This window comes from Hyaena hyaena, unplaced genomic scaffold (genome assembly GCF_003009895.1).
Source record: "Hyaena hyaena isolate Hyena2069 unplaced genomic scaffold, ASM300989v1 scaffold_404, whole genome shotgun sequence".
NCBI classification, from domain to species: domain Eukaryota; kingdom Metazoa; phylum Chordata; class Mammalia; order Carnivora; family Hyaenidae; genus Hyaena; species Hyaena hyaena.
In genome coordinates, this window is record NW_024081036.1 from 1,396,062 (window position 1) to 1,416,377 (window position 20,316).

General features: G+C 36.6%; 1 protein-coding gene across 1 annotated transcript in view; it reads right to left on the reverse strand.

Annotated features, from left to right (window-relative positions):
- Window positions 1-20,316, reverse strand: part of DOK6 (docking protein 6) — a 370,759-nt gene that overhangs the window by 137,023 nt on the left and 213,420 nt on the right. The window contains exon 5 of the mRNA XM_039251938.1: window positions 4,718-4,907. Within this exon, the coding sequence (XP_039107869.1) occupies window positions 4,718-4,907 (190 nt within the window). The remainder of the gene's footprint in view (window positions 1-4,717; window positions 4,908-20,316) is intronic.

The following is a 20,316-nucleotide window of genomic DNA, read 5'->3' on the forward strand; positions in this document are numbered from 1 at the left end:
TATGACTTGCCTTTTCATTTTCAATAGGATGTCTTTTAAAGGGCAAATGTTAATTTTGATGAGGCCCAAATTATCAATATTTTTTTCTTTGGATTGTGCTTTTGGTTTAGTATTTAAGAAATATTTCCCTATTTCAGGGTTACAAATATTTTCCTCTATAAATTTTATAATTTTAGCTTTTATATGTAAATCTATATCCATTTAGAGTTTGATGGAGTATATTAGCTTGAGCTGACAAAGCAAATTACCATAGACAAGGGAGCTTAAGGAATAGACTATTTTCTCATAGTTCTGGAGGCTGGCTGTTCAAGATCAAGATGCCATCATGGTCAGTTTCTGGTGAGGACTGTCTTTGTGTCTTGCAGATGGCCACCTTCTCCTTGTGTCCTCACACGGGAGGAGACACAAAGAAGGTTTCTGATATCTCTTCTTATAAGGGCATTAATCCTACCATGATGCCCCACACTCGTGATCTCATTTAAACTGAATTGTCTTCCAAAGACCTCAAGACCCCAGCTCCAAATACCATAACACGGGATTAGGGCTTCAATATATGAATATTGCTGTGGGTGCGGGGAAGGTGGGTACAATTCAGAATTCAGTCCACGCAAGTGAGGTAAGAGCTGAGGTTCATGTTTTTCCTAATGGGTATTTGGTTATTCCAGCACCATTTGTTTCTTTTTCACATCAAATTATCACAGCAGATTAAAAAAGAAATAAATTGGCCATATTTGTAGGTGTCCACTTTGAACTCTTCATTCTTTCCCAGTGATTGTTAGGTCAATTCTTATTTCAATACCACACGGTCTTGATTATTGTAGCTTCATCACAAGGATTAAAATAGGATAGTAGAAATCCATCAAGTACATTCTTTTCCAAATTGTTTTTGCTACTCTAGGTCTTTTGCAGTTCGAAATACCTTTGAGAATCAACTTGACATTTAACTTAGGAAAGTCATTTGTGATTGTTGAGATTACAGTGAATCTATACATTGATTTGGAGAGGGTTGTTATCTTATGAATACAGTGTCTTCCAAGTCACAAATGTGGTATATATCTCCATTTATTTTGGTGTTCTTTAATTTCTCTTAGTCATATTTTGTAGTTTTCAATATATAGGTCTTGCACATATTTTGTTAAAATAATCTATATATGTTTCATATTTTTATGAGATTAGAAGAGATATTCAAAACTTTTTCCCTTCCAATTATGCATTGCTTAAAATAAAATTGATTTTTGTATATTGACCTTATATGCTGCAACTGTGCTACATTCATTTCTTAGTTCTAGTAGCTTTTGTCTAGATTCCTTTAGATTTTTTTCCCTTACTATACTTAAGGGTAAGGAAGTTTGATTTTCATTGCTCTACACTCTGATTTTCCCACAGGCAAATACTACTGGAGTGTAACTCATTCCAAAGAATTACACATGGTAAATTAGTTCTTGTATATCTGCTGAGTCTTCAATGACATAGGCACCTAGTAACCCATAAAATTATGCTCCAAGCACCAGTTAGCACAAAGGCAGACATTCGGTATTTTCCCCTTATTTGTACTCCGAAGTTTTGCTGTAACAGGCCCATTTTTGCCTCATATTCCCGACTCATGACAGGTAACACTGATTTTTATTCTCAGACATTAAGTTTCTAATGATTTTTCCAGCATTTGAATGGTGGCTTCTCCCAAGCTTTTTGCTTGGCTTATATCTCCCCACATTTCCAGCTTGGGCTAAGGATATACCTCAGCAGAGTTCTCTAAGAATAGAGCTCTTCGGAGATAAGTAGAAGCTTCTTTCAGAAAGCGGAAAAAAATTATATAATTTCCAAGGAAGAGTATGTAATCATGATTTCTTAAATGCCCATTGTGTGACAGTACTGTGCTGTTTACTGCTTTCTATTCACAAACTCGCTCAATCTCTACACATTTATGTAGGAAGTAGAGATTATACTTCTTCTAATACAAGGAAGAAAACTGGAAGTTATTAACAAGTGACAGAGCTGTGATCTAAATCTGGTTCTCTCTGATTCCCAGGCACATAGGAGCTGGGGTGTCAAGATCATTTTTAAATATTTTAATTTATTTTTTAAGAAGTTATTCTGATAAAAAAAATGTAGAAAAAATTATCTCTTAAGCCAACTAAGCTAAACAAATAACAAAAATAAAACAGGAAAACTTTGAAAATTGTGGGCCTTACCTACTCTGATATATTTTATTTTTTAATGTTTCTTAAATTTATTAAAAATGACCAAGATTACAGAAGATCAATTAATATTGACTGTCAGATAAGCCAAGTTGCACATCAGGCAGTTGGATGTTTTGGTTGAGAATATCAATTTAAACACCGGGGAGAGCCAGATGTTCCCCTTAAAGACTTTGAAGAATCAAGAAATTGGCAAAAACTAACATGAACAATTATAAATGGAGTGAAAATTCCACATAACCACTATAAAAGAAAAAAACCCACCTTACTTGTTATTTAAAATCCTGAGTAGATGCCTTCTGAAATGAGGGAGTAGACAAGTAACAGTATAGATGCTCCTCAAAAATTAAAAATGGAAATATCATATGATCCAGTTATTGCATCACTGGGTATTTCCAAAGACAATGAGACCACAAATTCAAAAAGATATATGCACCCCTATATTTAAAACACCATTACTGATAAGAGCCAAGATGTAGAAGCAACCAAAATGTCCATTCATAGATGAGTGGATAAAGATGATGTGGTGTGTCCCCACCTCCGGCACACTAATATACCCATGATAGACTCAGCCATAAAAAAGAAGGAAATTTTGCCATTTGCAACATGGATGGACCTAGAGGGTGCTATGCTACATGAAATAAGTCAGACAGAAAATGACAAATACCGTATGATTTCTCTTATATGTGGAATCTAAAAAAAAAAAAAAAAGACAAACCCAAAACCAATGAGCAAACACATAAACAAACAAAAGAACAGACATAAATACAGAGAACAAACTGATGGTTGGCAGAAAGCAGTGGGGTAGGCAGAATGGGAGAAACAGATGAAGAGGATTAACAGGTACTAACTTATGGTTTTGAAATAAAATAAGTGAGTCATGGAAGTGAAAAGTAGAGCACAGGGAATATAGTCAATAATACTGTAATATTGTATGATGATGGATGGTGACACCTTTATCATGGTGAGCACTGAGTAATGCATGGAATTATCAAATCATTATGTTGTAACCCTGAAACTAATATAACATTGCATGTCAACTATATGTTGATAATAAATAACTTGAAAACAATAGGAAAATTGGAACACCTTGGAGAAAAATCCAGAGGAGGGAATTTGGGGGGTAATGTTATTAAGTAATGAAAATAAACCATCACATTTTTCTATACATACATTAACATTATGGCCAGTAAAAAAATGTATCAGAAACCTTATGTCATTGAATAAGTTATAACTATTTTTCATAACCATATACTTTTTAAAACAGTATACATGCCTACAAATATTCATTTTCTTAGGAGAATTATTTCCCAATAGTTATCTAGAATGTGATTACTCTTACTACTGTCAATATCCAAGAAGATTGAAAATAGACAGTTGAGTGAACTCACAGCCACTAAGTAACCATAGGATTGGAGCCTCTTAGAGAAATCAGTGTAGTAGAGGGTTTAATATAACCTAGTCCAAAACTGAGTGGTAGATTTACTTCAGCTCAACTTAGGTTATTTCCGCCCCCCACCCATTAAAATTTTAAAAGATACATGGCCTTGACTTAACCTGGATGGATATTATTAGAACCTGACCTTGAATAAGTATTTAGTAGTTTTGTAAGAACAAAGTTATGAAATTAAAATTGCTGTATCAAGTGCAATAAAACTTTGCTATAATTATAATACCACAGATCCTCAGAATGTGATAAATCATGTCCCTAGTGTGAAGACTGATACATTAAATGTCTCTTACTAGATAGAGTCCCCATATCTAAGTAGGTCTCCTCTTCTATATGTGACAACAATATCACAAAGGGGTCATTGCACAAATATATTTATTTAGCTGGTTGAAGCTCATGGCTAAATCTGTGTCTACAAATAATGATTACGAAACAAGCACTCACTTAAAACATTTATGGATTCCAACCATATGCTATGATTAAGAAACCAGCATACTTGCTTTTGACATGCTATATTTAAAATCTGTGTTAAACATTTCATATATTACAGATTTGAAAATATTTCTTCAGTCACTCTGAATTTACATTTATACTTAATTAATGTTAACATGAAAATATGAATAAATGAATACTGGATTAATTTATCGGCAACCTAAAATGTAATATTTAAACAATTTAATATAAAATTCCTTTCAAAATTTTTTGCTTAAAAAAACTCACAAAAATAAGGCTAGTAAGGACATGTTGAATTTTATGGGAGTCCTATTACACTAATAATATTATAGGATACACTAAAAACATAGTATTGGAATAATATTGCAAAGTACATTGTATGATTAAAATAATTATGAAATCATTTGAAGCCAGTGTAAAAGACTGAGATGTTTGGAATGGAGTAACTAACCTGTCACAGAATTAACACGTTTTATTTAGACTATCAACAAGATCTGAAGAAATTATATATTTGGTCATTTCTACCCCTTCTAAAACAAGTGGACATCCTGGATGGAATTTTTCCTTCTGGAGTCTGTTCTTTACCCACCTCCTGGTTGTGACACCTAGAACTTACCTCCCTGACTCAAAGGTGAACCACGTTGAGTCCCGTCCATATCTCCTCAGTGAGCTGAGTGGCCACATCACCAGTTTGACCTTGGCATTGTGGATATCCCAGAGATAGATATTCTCATGAGTGATCTGCATTGTGCATTCGCCATAAATATCCAAATTTGGTGTGGGCATAAGATACACGTTGAATCTCTCTGCAGGGAAACAAAGAATGGAGCAGATAAAGTGAAAAGAGGTGTGAGTTGTTATGGTAGCACTGTATTAATTTGTATAACTACCTACAGCCTTCAGAAACATTACCGTGTTCCTTGGGAACATATGTACACAGTGCAAAACACTACCTTTTTCCATGAGATGTATGACAAAATGAATTACTTATAATATATATATATATTTTCTTTTTAGAGAGAGAATGTGCAATAAGGGGAGGGAAGAGAGAGAGAGAGAGAGTGAGAGAGAGAAAGAGAGAGAGAGAGAGAGAGATTCGGAAGCAGGCTCCATGCTCAGCACAGAGACTGACATAGGGCTTGATCCCACAACCCTGGGATCATGATCTGAACTAAAATCAAGAGTTAGATGCTCAATAGACTGGGGCACCCAAGCGCCCCAATTAAAAGATTTTTAATCATTAATTCATCCACTCACTCATCCTACATTTTGTGTTGCATTGTATTCCTCATGGTGAGGATGAAATGGTGAAATTGCACAATGGAAACCATAAGGGTAAAAGCTAAGTGAGGTCTCTGTCAAAAGGATGCTTAGAGTCTACTACTTCACACAATCTTAAATGCAAAACATATATATATATAACTCATGTGTGGAATGTCTTATTTAATTTAAGAAAGAGTTGACTCAATTTTACCTTTGTGTTATGAAGATTTTGATTCATACTTCACTGACTCTCCAAACACATTGCATTCACAGTCAAGCTCAGCATAGGATAATTGCAGGTATTCATTACTGCCTTCCGCAGGCCTTCAGATATTGTTTGTGAAGCAAAATAAACATATATAGCCACTTTCATTCTTGGATATTCTATAGTTGAAAATCTGACCATTAGGCAATGACTCCAAACCTTGCTTTATAACTTTTGGTGCACCTCAAAGGCTACTGCAAAGTTCCACAGGTCTTGACCCCCATTTAAATGCATTAGATGCACTTTATAAAAAATAAGGTTAGTTCATAAGCTCCAGGAAGCAAAGAACTTGGTATGACCTATAAAGTGTCCTATAAAATATCCCCAATTCTAAGCACTGTATTCTTAGTTTATAGTAAGTAATCAATAAATAAGCATTATTTAACTTATAGGAATGAAATAAATATATCCCATGATGAATATGCACTGCAAGAACTGAGGAATTGTAAAAAGAATAATGTCATGATAATAAAAAGTTTAAGAACTGCTGGCAGATACATGTCTGTGAGTTTGAATTTAATTGTGAATTGTGCTTGAAAGGCAGTGCTGTTGAATTAATGATTTTGAGAGGCATAATGGTGCAGCTGCAGTTGGAAAAGGATTGATATGTTTAGGGATGTGCCATCATCCATCATAATGCCATGATTTTCAACACTGAATGTTTGCTGGTGTTGAGCTGGAATTGTCTGTGTAATAGAAAGAATCTTTTCTATGGCAGGTACTTTGCAGAGTATTGCTTTGCTGATGCCAAAAACAAAAAAAAAATCAGATTCTAAATGGGTTAAATTTAATTTAAGCATGATAGCTTGAACTTTAGTAACCATATGGACCATATTTATATTCATGTGTCTAGATATTTTTGACCAGAATAATCTAATTCAATTTTTTACTTAGATTATTGACCCATAAAGCTAGTATGTATATGGATTTCACACACATTTCCTACAGAAAGGAAAAAAAAGATAAATTACGAAGCTGAAGAAATGAAGAAAGATCACTGCCCCATTAATTACCTGCAGTAAAAAGTATATATATATATACACACACAAATACATATATGTATACTCCATAAATCTTAAAAATCTTGTGTGCAATCAAAGTAAAGTCTCAATATTTTACATTAAATACATCACTCACATTGCCACCACATTTCACACACCAACGGGATTACAAGTAGCAAATCAAAGGGGCCTGATCTCATGTAAGAGTATAAATGAAAGTTGGACCCAACAGAGTGACTCATGCATACAGATAATGAGTGAATAGAAATCTTCTTTTCTTTGGTCAAGACCCTATTGATGTTCAGCTTTTACATTTGGAAGAAATCATATGTCAGTGGCATCTGTTGAGCAGAGGTAAAATGCTTTTGTTATCAATGTGGAATGTAAAACATTCCTCTAAATCCCTTCCTTTCTATCAATTACAGAGTCTGAAGAAAGCAACCAAAGGATCATTGTCAATAGGCCAAGAAATAACACTTCTTGTAAAATATTGAAATAAGCATTATTAACCAATTGAAGTGTTGCTTAAGGCTGCATTGATTCTTGATATTCACACCCACAGTTTGATATCTGAAAAAAAAAAACATGTACAAAAAAATAACCCTAACATGTGTCCTCCAAACGGATGCCATGTGAAAAATCACCTATAACCTATGGAACATTACAGAAGACCCAAAAAACCATTGCATTTTCACTGAAATATCTGTGTGCTCTAATGATAGCAGACAAAACCTAGAAAAAAATAAACATAGAAAGGGTACAATCATTGCAATGGACAGTAAAGAAATATGGAACTGGCAAACTGAAATATAATGAATAATTGAATTTAATAAGATTCACATGATATAAGGCTCTAACCGTCAAAATTGGTGAGGTACAAAGATATTGGAGAACCTGCCTCGAGGGAGTTCTTCCTGGGCCAGCTGTAGGTGATGTAAAGCAGGTAAGATGTTATTACCATGACCTTCTTGTCTGCCTTCTACTTCCTCAGGCTTCACACACTTTGCTATCTAGCAACTCATGTTAACCCCTTCTTATTAAGGTTTAGAATGTGCCAGCCTTCCTTTTGATACTATTTCTTTCATCCCACGAAAGGAATCAGTCTAAGAAATTTTATTTTTGGTTTTTAAATATTTAAAATCTATCCTATCCTAATGAGTAATTTCCAAGGATTTGGGATTCAATTAAAAATAGACTAATTTAATCCAGCAGAGAATGAAGGCAGCTCAAGTTATCTAATAAATTCTTCTTTGATTCCATTTTCATGGAAAAAATGTTCCCACATTTCCTATGAGTACATCATTTTGTGCCATTAGAAATATAAAACACGTTGCTTCACTAAAATTTGTGATGATTTCCATTGGAAAGACCATTTCAATGTGAAATAGCTAAAATTGGCCCCCCTGAAATGACTTTTTAAAATGTTTAACTTTGTGAAATAATTGTATGAGGCAGGTGTTTTAACCACCGTCTTATCATGTCACCTTCTTACTGAAGAGCCCACCTTTGGTTTTTACTGCTGAGAGCACCAGTTTTCAGGCATTAACGTGCATCAAAATTACCTGACGGCCTTGCTGAAACATAGATTGCTGGGGGTCCTCCACCTGTCGCATTTTTGATATGGTAGGTCGAGGCTGGGCCGTTCAGTTTGCATCTCTACTTGTTTCCAGAGGATCTTGATGTTGCCACTGCCCTGGGGACCACACTTTGAAAACTGCTGGTGTGCAAGACCATTTTAGAGTATTGCCACGGAAGGAGTGGCATCAGAGGGACTATAAGCGATGTTTTGAAAGTGACACTGTGTTCTGGTAGAACAAACTAGCACATTTAATTCAAAGCTGTTCTTTAATTCCTGCTCAAATAGACTAATCCTATCTCAACGGACTCATGACTGATCTGGCAGGAAAGAGTTCTTAACGCCAATTGGAACAAAAGTGAGAGGCACAGGAAGAAAGGAAGTCTATGAAAGTCAGTTTTCAGTTCATCAAGGTATGTATGTATATTCCAATTATTTTCTTTATTATTATTATTTTTTAATTTGAGATAGAGAGTAGGGGGGAGGGGTAGAGGGGGAGAGTGAGAGAATCTTAAGCAGCCTCTGTGCCATCTACATGGAGCCGGACATGGGCCTCGATACCATGACCGTGGGATCATGACCTGAGCCCAAATCAAGAGTCAGATCTTCAGCCAACTGAGCCATGCAGGCGCCTCGGATCAGAGTTGCAAGTTTCTAACAGGAAGCAAAACATCATCTAGAAAGTAACAGAACACGACAGGATGATGAGCTCTCTGACCAGTTTCTTGATAATTTTCCATCTTGTAACAGTGCAGATGGAAAACTGGTTTTAAAGGGAGAACCATACTAACAACAAGCACATGTGCTCCCTTATATTAACTGCAGTATTTTTCTAACGTTTATTTATTTTTGAGGGAGGGAGAGTGCAGGTGGGGGAGGGGCAGAGAGAGGGCGGGCAGAGGATACAAAGCGGGCTCTGCGCTGACAGCAGAGAACCCAGTGCGGGGCTTGAACCCATGAACCCAACCGCGAGATCATGACCTGAGCTGAAGTCGGATGTTCAACGGCTGAGCAACCCAGGTGCTGCTGGAGTATTCTTTAAAATATGGGCTTTTGGACTTTAGATATTAAATAATTTTGTACGTCTAGTACATAGTGAACATTCAGCACATCGTGGCAGCCTGAACATAAACGCCATCTCTTGCGTATTAGTTACTGAGACTAAATTTGGGAAATGTTTATTGGATGCCAACTCATTCCTTCTTTTTCAAAGAAGGATTCTGGTAAGTTTTAATTGTTAGCTGATTGCAGGACACTCCTATGCCCTCCATCCACCCCACTTTTGCTACTTCAGAAGTTGTGGAACTGAAGGTGGGGTCAAAAAAAAGATGAAACGTGGAACTGAGTTTTATGCCTAAATACTTGGAAACCAAGAAATCTGTAAATATTAACACTACCTGGTGCTCCCCAGGTAACTTCAGCTATGTGGGTGAGTGTGAACTCCTATACTTTTACCTTCCCTTCCTTTTAAATTCCAAGCGTAGCTCAAAAGGAGAAGCCCCACAAAAAGAAAAGCATTCTTTAGCTCTTTGGTAACGTCCCCAAATTCGTGAATTTCAATTCCAGGATCTTCCACAGTAGAGGCTTATATATTTGTTGAAGTTCACTAGTGAAAATGTGTAGGTATTATTTAAATCAAATAACTTAAAGAAAATTAATAATTATATAAATGTAAAAGTTGGTTTTGTCATGATTAGCAACAGCTATAAATAATTGATTAATTTCTTTGTATTTCTGGATTTCACTTAGTTGTTTTTATCAGTCAATGATCCCCTAAAGTAAAACTCACCCTCTATGCAACTTCCTGTACAATAACTTTAAATATTTAACTGGATTATTGTATGGCAAGAGAATTAAATTGTTTTTTTCCAAGTATCATGTGATCAGAAAAGCCGCTCTTTATGGAAAACTTTTGTTGAAAGTAAATTTATTACTGCAGTTGGTTCACGAAAAGATCCAAACTTTGTTGTCTCATCAAATATGGAAACGTATCTTGTCTAGTGGGTGACTTTTATCGTCCTTCTTACATGGCGATCATGAATATCCTGCCTCAGATTTATCGTGGTGAGTTTGCACCTCCAAACTCAAGCTGGTCCCCAAATTCTCATGGGCACTGGTACCAGCCTGGGCAGGGCGACCAGATTCTACAGCACCGTCAGCATGGGCAAGTTGGGCCTTCTCCCATTCTGGCAAGCCACCCAAATTCTGTGAGTAGTTCTTTTGCTTCTGCTTTTCCATGGTGCTTAGAGAGTGATGGGTTCCTCCTTCTTGCCCTCCTTCTATGAAAGACCTTCAAAGACTCCTCTTCAATTAATCTTCTAGCCTGATCTTTAGAAAGTCTTGGTACCTTTCACCCATCAGTCACTGCTCTGGGGCTGTAGAACATTTCTGAGGCACCATGAAGGCCTCATTCTCTGCTCTATACTTAACAATTGTTACACAATAACTCAAGGCATAAAATTTTAACATTAGCACTACATTAATACATAGTTCACTAAACATTATTCAGTCCCAGGACCAGAGCCATTAGTCTAATATTAAGCATCAATGAGTAAGTCCACAAGAATCTGGTATTTGAGAAGCTCACCATATGTTCTGGAGTGTGGAATTTATTACTATTCATCTCAGTTTGGAATCTAGGCTCACCCCATTGTTGAATGTAGTCTGCCTTGTTTTTCACAGTTATATGAAGTGTTAAGGAATTAAATAGAACTAGATATTACCCAGAAAATAATGAGATTTTTCAAGATCATCCTGAATTTTATATTCTAATTTGCAACTTTCCATAATATTGGGATATTTCAGTAGTCAGACTTCACTTTCAGCAGCTTTATGAATGGAGCCACACTGTGAAAGCAGATATTTGCCCATTTAGACACATCCTGTTATCGGTATAATGCAGATACAACAGCAATGAAACTAAGCATGATTTATACTCATTGAAATGTGTAGAATTCTTCAGAAATTGTGACTTCATTTCTACCACACTGCTGAAATTTGTCAAATGTATTTTCTTACAATGTGACAATAACAATCAATTCAGTTGCTAGATGCCCTCTGTTCAATGGCCGCTATGAATTAGAACCTCTGTATTTCTTCAGTTAATTGCCAGGAATTAAAACAAAACAGCAGCCATATTTTTAAATCTCCCAGCAAGTAATTTAATTCCTTCCTCTCTCCCTTTTTTCCTTCCTCCCTTCCTTCCTTCTTTCCTTCCTTCCTTCTTTCTTTCCTTCTTTCCTTCTTTTTCTCCTCTCCTCTCCCCTCCCCCTCTCTCCTCTTCTCTTTTCACAAAAATATGACTGTTGACTGAATATTATCTACATTTCCAAGTAAATCATGTTCACTCTAGTAAATACAGAAGGTGATTTTAAAAATAAAATAAATTCAACTGCTATTATACCTTCCAGAGGTCATCTCTCTTAAAGTCATAGTGTACCTTAATGTACAAATAAGTTCACATACAATTGTAATTATATTGAATATAAAGTATTGAACTCCTTGTATTGTACTTACTAGTGTAAGAATTTTCAGATGCTATTAAATGTTCCTTGGGGATATAATTTTTAATGAATAGATAATATTCCACTGTATAACTATGCCATATTTTATTTAAAATGATCTACTTGATGAATATTAAAGTTATGCCAACTTTATCTAATATAAATCAGGCCGAAGTAAAATAATCAATTTTTAGCTGAATTTGCTGAATGATTCAGTCATTTCATAGTGAGCCATAGAGTTTACTTTATTCTTACATATAAATTTTGGGTCATTTTAATATCCTTAATCATTAACTTACATTGGGCACTAAAATCTGAATCATTAGATTAAATGCCATAAACTCTTTCAAGAATCAGACAATGCTAAACTGATTTCCAGAATTTCCTTACCAATATATATTCCAATTAAAATATCTATTTTATATATTCATTAATATAAATGTCCTTAGCCAGAGTTTTTTTTTAAATTGAGTGTACTGTTACTTATGTTGATTGTGGTATTTTCCCTACCATGTTTACAATAAAGACTTCATCTAAGATTTTCATTCATTTTTGTTTTTAATATTTATGTAAGCCCAGAAATTAGAATAGAGACTTCTTAATTTTTGTAATAAGTCCTTTGTTATTGAAAGAAACTTAATATTCCCCTACACTTTTCATAGCAATTTTAGCATTTTATTTTTTATATTAACTAGTATACCGAAACAAAATGAAATGTTCATATGTTACTTATAATGTCCTTTTGGTTTTGACAAAGGCACATGAGGGTACACAACTTTTCTGTGCCCCAGAATGTTCCCTTATCCCATGCCACACTGAGAAAGCACCAGAAACAACCACCAGTCTGATTTCTAACACTGCAGGTTATTTTTGCCTGTTCTAGAAGGTTCTTGTGAGCTAAGAACATCCAGCTTCATCACATCACTAATTTATTCCCAGTTTGTGGCTTTCCATTAAAAAAAAATTTTAATGTTTATTTATTTTTGAAGAAGAGAGAGACAGAGTACGAGCGGGGGAGGGGAAGAGAGACAGGGAGACACAGAATCTGAACCAGGCTCCAGGCTCTAGGCTGTAGTCACAGAGCCTGATGCGGGGCTCGAATCACAAGCGTGAGATCATGACCGAAGCTGAAGTCGGACGTTTAACTGACTGAGCTGCCCAGGCATCCCATTATTATTTTTTATTTCTTTTTAAAAATTTTTTAGAGGGGCACCTGGGTGGCTTAGTCGGTTAAGCGTCCGACTTCCGCTTAGGTCATGATCTCGCGGTTCGTGGGTTCGAGCCCCGCGTCGGGCTCTGTGCTGACTGCCAGCTCAGAGCCTGGAGCCTGTTTCAGTCTGTGACTCCCTCTCTCTCTGACCCTCCCCTGCTCAAGCTGTCTCTCTCTCTCTCCTAGAAATAAATAAAAATTTTTTAGAGTTTATTTACTTATTTTGAGAGACAGAGACAGTGAGAGTGACCCAGGGAGGGGTAGAGAAAGGGGGAGAGAGAGAATCCCAAGCAGGTTCCACAGAGTCAGTGCAGAACCCAATGAAGGGCTCGAACCCACAAACCATGAGATCACGACCTGAGTCGAAATGAAAAGTGAGACAATTAACTGACTGAGCCATACAGGCACCCCATCTTTTAAAATTTTTTGATAATGCTTTTTTGATGAGTACAGGTTTAAATTTTGATGAAGCCCAAATTATTTCTTTCTACAGTTTTCTTTCATTGCTTTAGATAAGAAATCTTGGCCTATCTCAAAGTTCATCCATCTTAAATTGATATTTGAGTATAGTGTGAGGTAGGTATTGAGGTCCATTATTTCCCATATGGATATCCAGTCACTTCACTTATTAAAGAAATTTTCCTTTTCTCACTGCAATGACCAATAAACTTGGGAGAAAGGACTTTGGTGTCCTTGTCAAAAATTACTAATCAATATGGATCATTTTCCTTCTACTCTGCTCCATAGACTTTGTCTATTGTCTGTCTTCATTGCTGTCAGTTATAATAAATCCTGAAATTAGAAACGGTATCCATTCCAACTTGGTTCTGTCTTTTCAAGGTGGTTTGGCTAGTCTTAGACCTTTCTCTTCCAAATGTATTTTGAAATTGCCTCATCAAGTTCTAAGAAAAATGCCTGACTTCTAGGATTTTTATTGGGATCGTGTCAAATCTATAGGCTAATCTGAAAAGAACTGTCATGTTAACAATACTGATTATTGCAATCATAAACACAGTTTACCATTCCACTTATTGAGATATCTTTTTATTTCTCCTAACAATATTTAATTTTCAGTATACAGGTCTGGTTATATACTTTGCCAATTTTATCCCTGAGTATGTGATGCTTTTTGATGATACTGTAAATGATATTTTCATATTTCATTTTGTAATTGCTCATTACTAACATATATGGGTGTATGTATATATATAATCACTGTAATAGTCATACATACACCCATATATACAAATTTTTGCATATTAATTTTTATTCTGAAACATCGCCGAGTTAACTTTGTTATAGTTGTTTTTTTCATTGATTCCTTAGGATTTTCCAGGTACACAATCTTAGCTCCTTATTCTTTACCCATTTTTATGATTTTAATTTATTTTACTGTCATATTACAAAAATCGGAACATTAAGTAGAATAAGTAGAATACTGAATAGAATTGGTGAGAGAGGATATCTTTGTCTTATTCTCAATCTTATGAGGAAAGCATTCAATATCTTAACCTTCAAAAATTATATTTTCTGAATGATTTTCATTGATGTCCTTTATCAGTTTGAGAAAGCTCCTTTGTATTCCTACCGTTTTTTGAAAGCTGTTTCCATAAACGAATATTGCATTTTATCAAATGCTTTTTATGGATCAATTATAATAATCACATGTTTCTCCATTAATATAGTGAAACATATTGCTTGATTTTGGGAAATGTTTGCATTTCTGTCACATACCAATTTTGATCACAGTGTATTATCTTATAATATTAATACACTTTAATACTCCTTCTCTAATTTTTAGAAGGACTTTGTACTTACAAGCATGAAAGATATTTGTCTGCAATTTTCTTTTCTTATATTGACTTTGCCTGATTTTAGCATCTGGGCTACCATAGCCTCATAAAATGAGTCGTGGCATGATCCCTCCTCTGTTTTCTGAAGAAGTCTGCATAGGACTGATATTACTTCTTCTTTAAATGCTGAATAGAATCCAACATTGCAACTATGTGGGACTAGGGTTTATGTATAGGAAGTTGTATAATAGTAACTTTAATTTCTTTAATAGATGTGGGGCTCTTTAGATTTTCTGTTTTTTCTTGAGTCAATTTGGGTAATTTGAATCTCTCTTAAGTGATATAAAATTAGATTATTTTTAACCCAACGTGAGAAAGGCTACATTTTATCTTATTTTATTTTTAAGGCTTTTTTAAAATATTTATTTATTTTACTTTATTTATTTGTTTTTTTGAGACAGAGTGAGGGACAGACTGTGAGCAGGGGAGGGGCAGAGAGAGAGGGGAAGACACAATCTGAAGCAGGCTCCAGGGTCTGAGCTGTCAGCAAAGAGCCCAACACGGGGCTTGAACCCACAAACTGCAAGATCATGACTGGAGCCGAGTCAGATGCTCAACTGATTGAGTCACCCAGGCACCCTTATTTTTAAAGTCTTTATTTATTCATTTTTAGAGAGAAAGAGTGAGAGTGAGTGGGGAAGGAGCAGAGAGAGAGTGAGAGGGAGCAAGCAAGAGAGAAAGAGAGAGGGAGAGAATCCTAAGCAGGCTCCCCATTGCCAGCACAGAGCCCAAGGATTCAAACTCATGAATCGTGAGATCATGACCACAGCTGAAATCAAGAGTCGGATGCTCAACCAACTTAGTCACCCAGGTGCCCCCAAAGGCTACATTTTAATAAAAAATAACTTGTGAAAATTAATTTTAATTTTATCGTCAAATCATTAGTGCTCTATTTATACTGCCTTGTTTTATTTTGTATGGTTCCTAACCATTTCCTTTATTATTTTAAGAATATTTGTATCCAATAAAGTCCCAAGATCTAAATTATATATTAGATTTTACTTATGAATGCTATAAGCAGAGATAATATTAAATTTTTTTCCTTATGCCAGATGGAAATTAAAAACATAGCCCACAAGACTCTTCCCTCCATTTTTTACATCTGTTATAATCTGAGCACTGGGAAAGATACTGTGACTATTGGAATTTTAAATTGTGCTCAAAGAAAAATGTAGAGCTTTACAAAACGTATTAAGAAACTGAACAGCTGAACATTGATGGTCAAATATCCATTTCAAGAGATTTGAAAAAGAAGCTGCAAATAAACCCCAAACTGAGGAGCAACTCCCATGGCATGAAGGCAGAGATTACTACAATTTAAAACAATGAAAAGAGGTCTTGCAAATAGGTACATCTCTCTGATGTTGCTGAGTAAGGAAAATAAAAAAATAAAGCCAAACGTAACTTACATGAAGTAAAAAGGGACGATCTTTACAGTGTGGACAGGTATTAAGAAGGTAATATAAGGATGTTGTGATTCAATTTATTTCAATAATTCTGAAACTTTGCAAGAAATGACTCAATCATAAAATCACTGGTAGATTCTTTTGAAGCTAATTATAATTGAGTGTATACCCATGTTTTCAAATTTTAGTGAACGTTAGGGTCACTGAGATTGTTAAAATATAGACATGGGGCCCACATCCTTTGTAGGTATGGGGGAGCAGGGTACAGAACTTTCTCGCTTACAATTCACCTGATGTGAATGTGATGGAGATGCTCACCTGTGTCCCAGATGCAGTTTCCTGCCAAGCACCTGGTTCCCATGCCGGGTTTTACTTAATCCTCACAGCAATCTTATGAGACACATAACATCATGCTCATTTTCAAGAGTAGGAAGCTGAGATTTTGAGAATTTCTGTAATTTGATCCTGGCCCCAAAGCTTAGAAGTGGAATACAACTTGAGGATACACTAAATTTGCTTGTTTCCCTTTGCTGACCAGGTTCCGTGCTGGACTTTCACACTCCATGCTACTTTGTTTTACTGTGACATCAGAAAAATGGTTCCTTAAAACGTGGCTCTATCAATTAGTGAAATCTCATTAGTATATATTGATTCATTTAAGGTTTTCTTTGTTTTGGGTATGTACGTTTGTGTTTGGTCCCTGTCAAAGGAAGATTCATTTAAGCTAGTCTGTGGTCAAAGTTCAGTGTCGGAACTCCCTTGCCCGTTCATGGAGACTGGATTGATACAGCCACAGGAGTCCACAGAGGAAATGGGAGTCCTTTTATCTGGTTTCCTGTGATTCGGCAACTTCTGCTTCCAGATAGTGTCAGGAGCCCAGTGTGGGCCCTCAAAAACTCAGACACCCCCGGCAGCCCACAATGAGTTTTGAGACAATCAAGAGTCTCTCTGTCTTACACCTCTTGGGCTCTGCTGACATCTCCCCACTATTCTTCCCACGCTTGTCATCAAGGCAAATATGGAAAATCAAATCCTAGCATTTACTCTTGAAGAAATATCCAATTTATATGAGGAGACATAAACATGTATCTCTGTCCGCCCAAACTCCCACGGAAAGGAGACAGGCAAGGCATTTACTTCTTCCTCTCCATAAAACTTATTTTCAAAGTCTCTCTTTTCTCCTTGCCTGCGGCTGGGAGATAGCAGTACTTCTGGATTCATCATTCTCCCCTCAAAAGCTTTTTCTGTCCCCTAACTACAAATGCTTTTGAAATCTGCATCTTTGTTCTGTGTTTGTACAGGGAATGCGTCCAGGAAACAGGACAGAGCTATCTGGGTGTTTCCATACAGTCTTGCAGCAGGCATCTCGCTTTGCCATGACATGGTTACAATCTGACGAATGGATCTTTGTGACCATGCAAAGTGGCGAGAGAAGCACTATAGAGCATCTTTAGTTTCCCTGCAGCGCTTATTGCAAAAAGAGGCAGAAGTACATATGACGTTGGCCTTTATTCCCTTGTAGTCGAAGACCGCCAAATGGGGAAAGGGGTAGTTTTAACCAGGCTTGTTAATTGTATACAGCGTCTCCATCCATCCCGTAGCAAAATTAGAGCAATGCAGACAAGGCTAGGCGAACGGTGTGGCCCGTTCCAGACTGTGTATTGCATTCAGGAATGTCATCTTCTTCCCGCTGGGGTGGCGTTTCCTATCACACTCGCCTTTCCGTTTTAGATAGATAATCCCCTCTGCTGGCTACACTGGCATTTTCAAATGCGTTTCATTTACTGTAAGTTCCACATGTTATGTGTAGAAAGAGACACATAGGTACATCGAGCTTGGGAAATGTTACAATATACAAAGTTAAACAAGACCTTTCTTATAGGGCATCTCAATAGCTTTGCCCCGGAAATGTATAGTGTGACCATCACTCAGACGTGGTATTGGCTTTGCTGGGCTGCCGGAGCACTGGGTGGTCTAAGACATAAATTTAATACATCATAGTTCTAGGGGCTAAAATTCTGAAATCAGGGTGTTGGCCGTTCTAGGGGGAGAATCCTACTCACTTCCAGCTCCCTATGCTTTGTCAATCTTTGACCTTCACTGGCTTATAGATGTATCACGCCAGTTACACGACCATCTTCTGGCTGTGTGTCTTCACATCATCTTCCCTCTGTGCACGTCTGCCCCTGTCCTAATTTTATCTTTTTCTAAGGATATATTGTAGGTCCTATTGGATTAGGGTTTATTTTAATGACCTCATCTGAATTTGGTTATCTTTGTAAAGTTCCTATTCCCAATAAGGTGACATTGTGAGATACGGAGGGCTAGGACTTCAATATATCTTACTTTGGGGAGAGGGCAATTCAACCCACAACAGTGTTATATAGTTTTAAATTCACTCCCGTGATAACCTCATTTCAGAGAGCGTATAGTGGTGGCAGTGATATCCGTAGAATTTCCTGGAACTCACTTTGGGAAATACTAGGGTGTGTGGATGGCATTTTAGAAGTTCAAACATAGGTACATTCAGGTTCTTTCCCTATGTAAAAGTTGGTTTTGCTTAGGGTTATTCTATGGATGTAAACAAACAAACAAACAAATAAATACACTTGGAAAACTCTTCGTTGCTGGTTACAAAGAATATGTATAAAAGCGAATATGATTTATCCCAGGCCACTTTTGAAAAATTGGGGAAAGACTTAAAATCAGAACAGGTGTATTGCTCCTGTGGTGCTTGTTTTGTCATTAACTGGTCATTTTCCACACGAGCAGAGTCCTGTAAATACATATCGGCTTTAACTACTGATGGGCATTAAGATTTTCAGACTTGACTGATTGATAAAGCTGGTTTGGGGGAATAAAGAGCAATTAAAAAAAGAAGTTATGCTGTTCTGATTAGAATCGATCATACCTATACCACAGCATTTTCCTTCTATTTTTATTTTAGCATGTACTTATTATGCTTCAAATGGAAGATTGGATACTTTTTTTTTTTCTCAGTTCTTCACTTCCTCTCCATATTGGATCGTAGGTTCTAACTCATGTCATGGCCTCTCATGTCAGGTGGAGTGTTCTGCTGGCCTCCTGACTTTGGGTTTAGCCATAGGATTTGCTTTGGCCAGTGGAATATCAGTGGACGTGACACATTTGGAGGCTTAAATTGTGTTGCAGGTTTTGGCTTTTTTTCTTGCCCTATTGCTTTTTGTTCTGAGAACATGCCTTGGACAGCCATTAATGCAAGGAGGATAAGAGACATCGGAAATGAAAAAGACATGGACACCTTGTGCGGCTTGGAACCAATCTCAGCAGCCCACCTAAGTCGGCAGAATCCTAGTCCACCCACCCAGGCATGAACGATAAAGATAACACTTCTAGGTCTGTGCTTTTGAGAGTCTGTGTGACCAGCAACACGGTATCATTTTTAAAAACAATGATCGATGCACCTTGTTTATACGTTTGTCTCCCTCATGACTCTGTGAGCTTCTTAAAGGTAATGACCATATTTTATAGAATTCTACATCTCCTCTGCCTCGTTCTTGCATCTCATAGCCTCAAAAATGTTTGAGGGGTGAATACTGAATGACTGAGTGACACACAAGCATGTCTGAGTGGAATGTAAGAAGCATGGTCACTATGGCAACCCCGGAAAATAATTTAGCAGCAACGCTGGCAAGCTGCTTTGGTTCTGGGGGAAGGTTCTGCACATTCTTAGGCTAAAAGTAAGAATTTGGACCAATTCTGGTCCATTCGTAAGCAGGAATGCTAGTTTCTAGAAAAAAACAAGCCTTCAGATGTGACTCTGCATTGACAGTGGCAAAGTCTAAGTTCCTTTTCCATTTGGTTCCTGATGGCGATCTCTTGCCCCAGGAGCAAAGTGGACATACTGCCCCAGTCCACTTTCAACGACAGCTGCTGGAATTTTCTACAAGTGCATTGCTTCTTGGTTATGATGCTTACTTCTGCTATTAACGGTTAATATGTAAACATCTGTTTTCGAGAATGGCTATTATGTATAGTGAATCCTGTATAAATAACCATACATTCTAAGGTCAGTGTAGGCGATCTTAAATATTACCAAAGGACGCAAAGATTCTAGAAGTCCTGAGAATTTAAAGCTCAAAATGTCTACTTGATATGC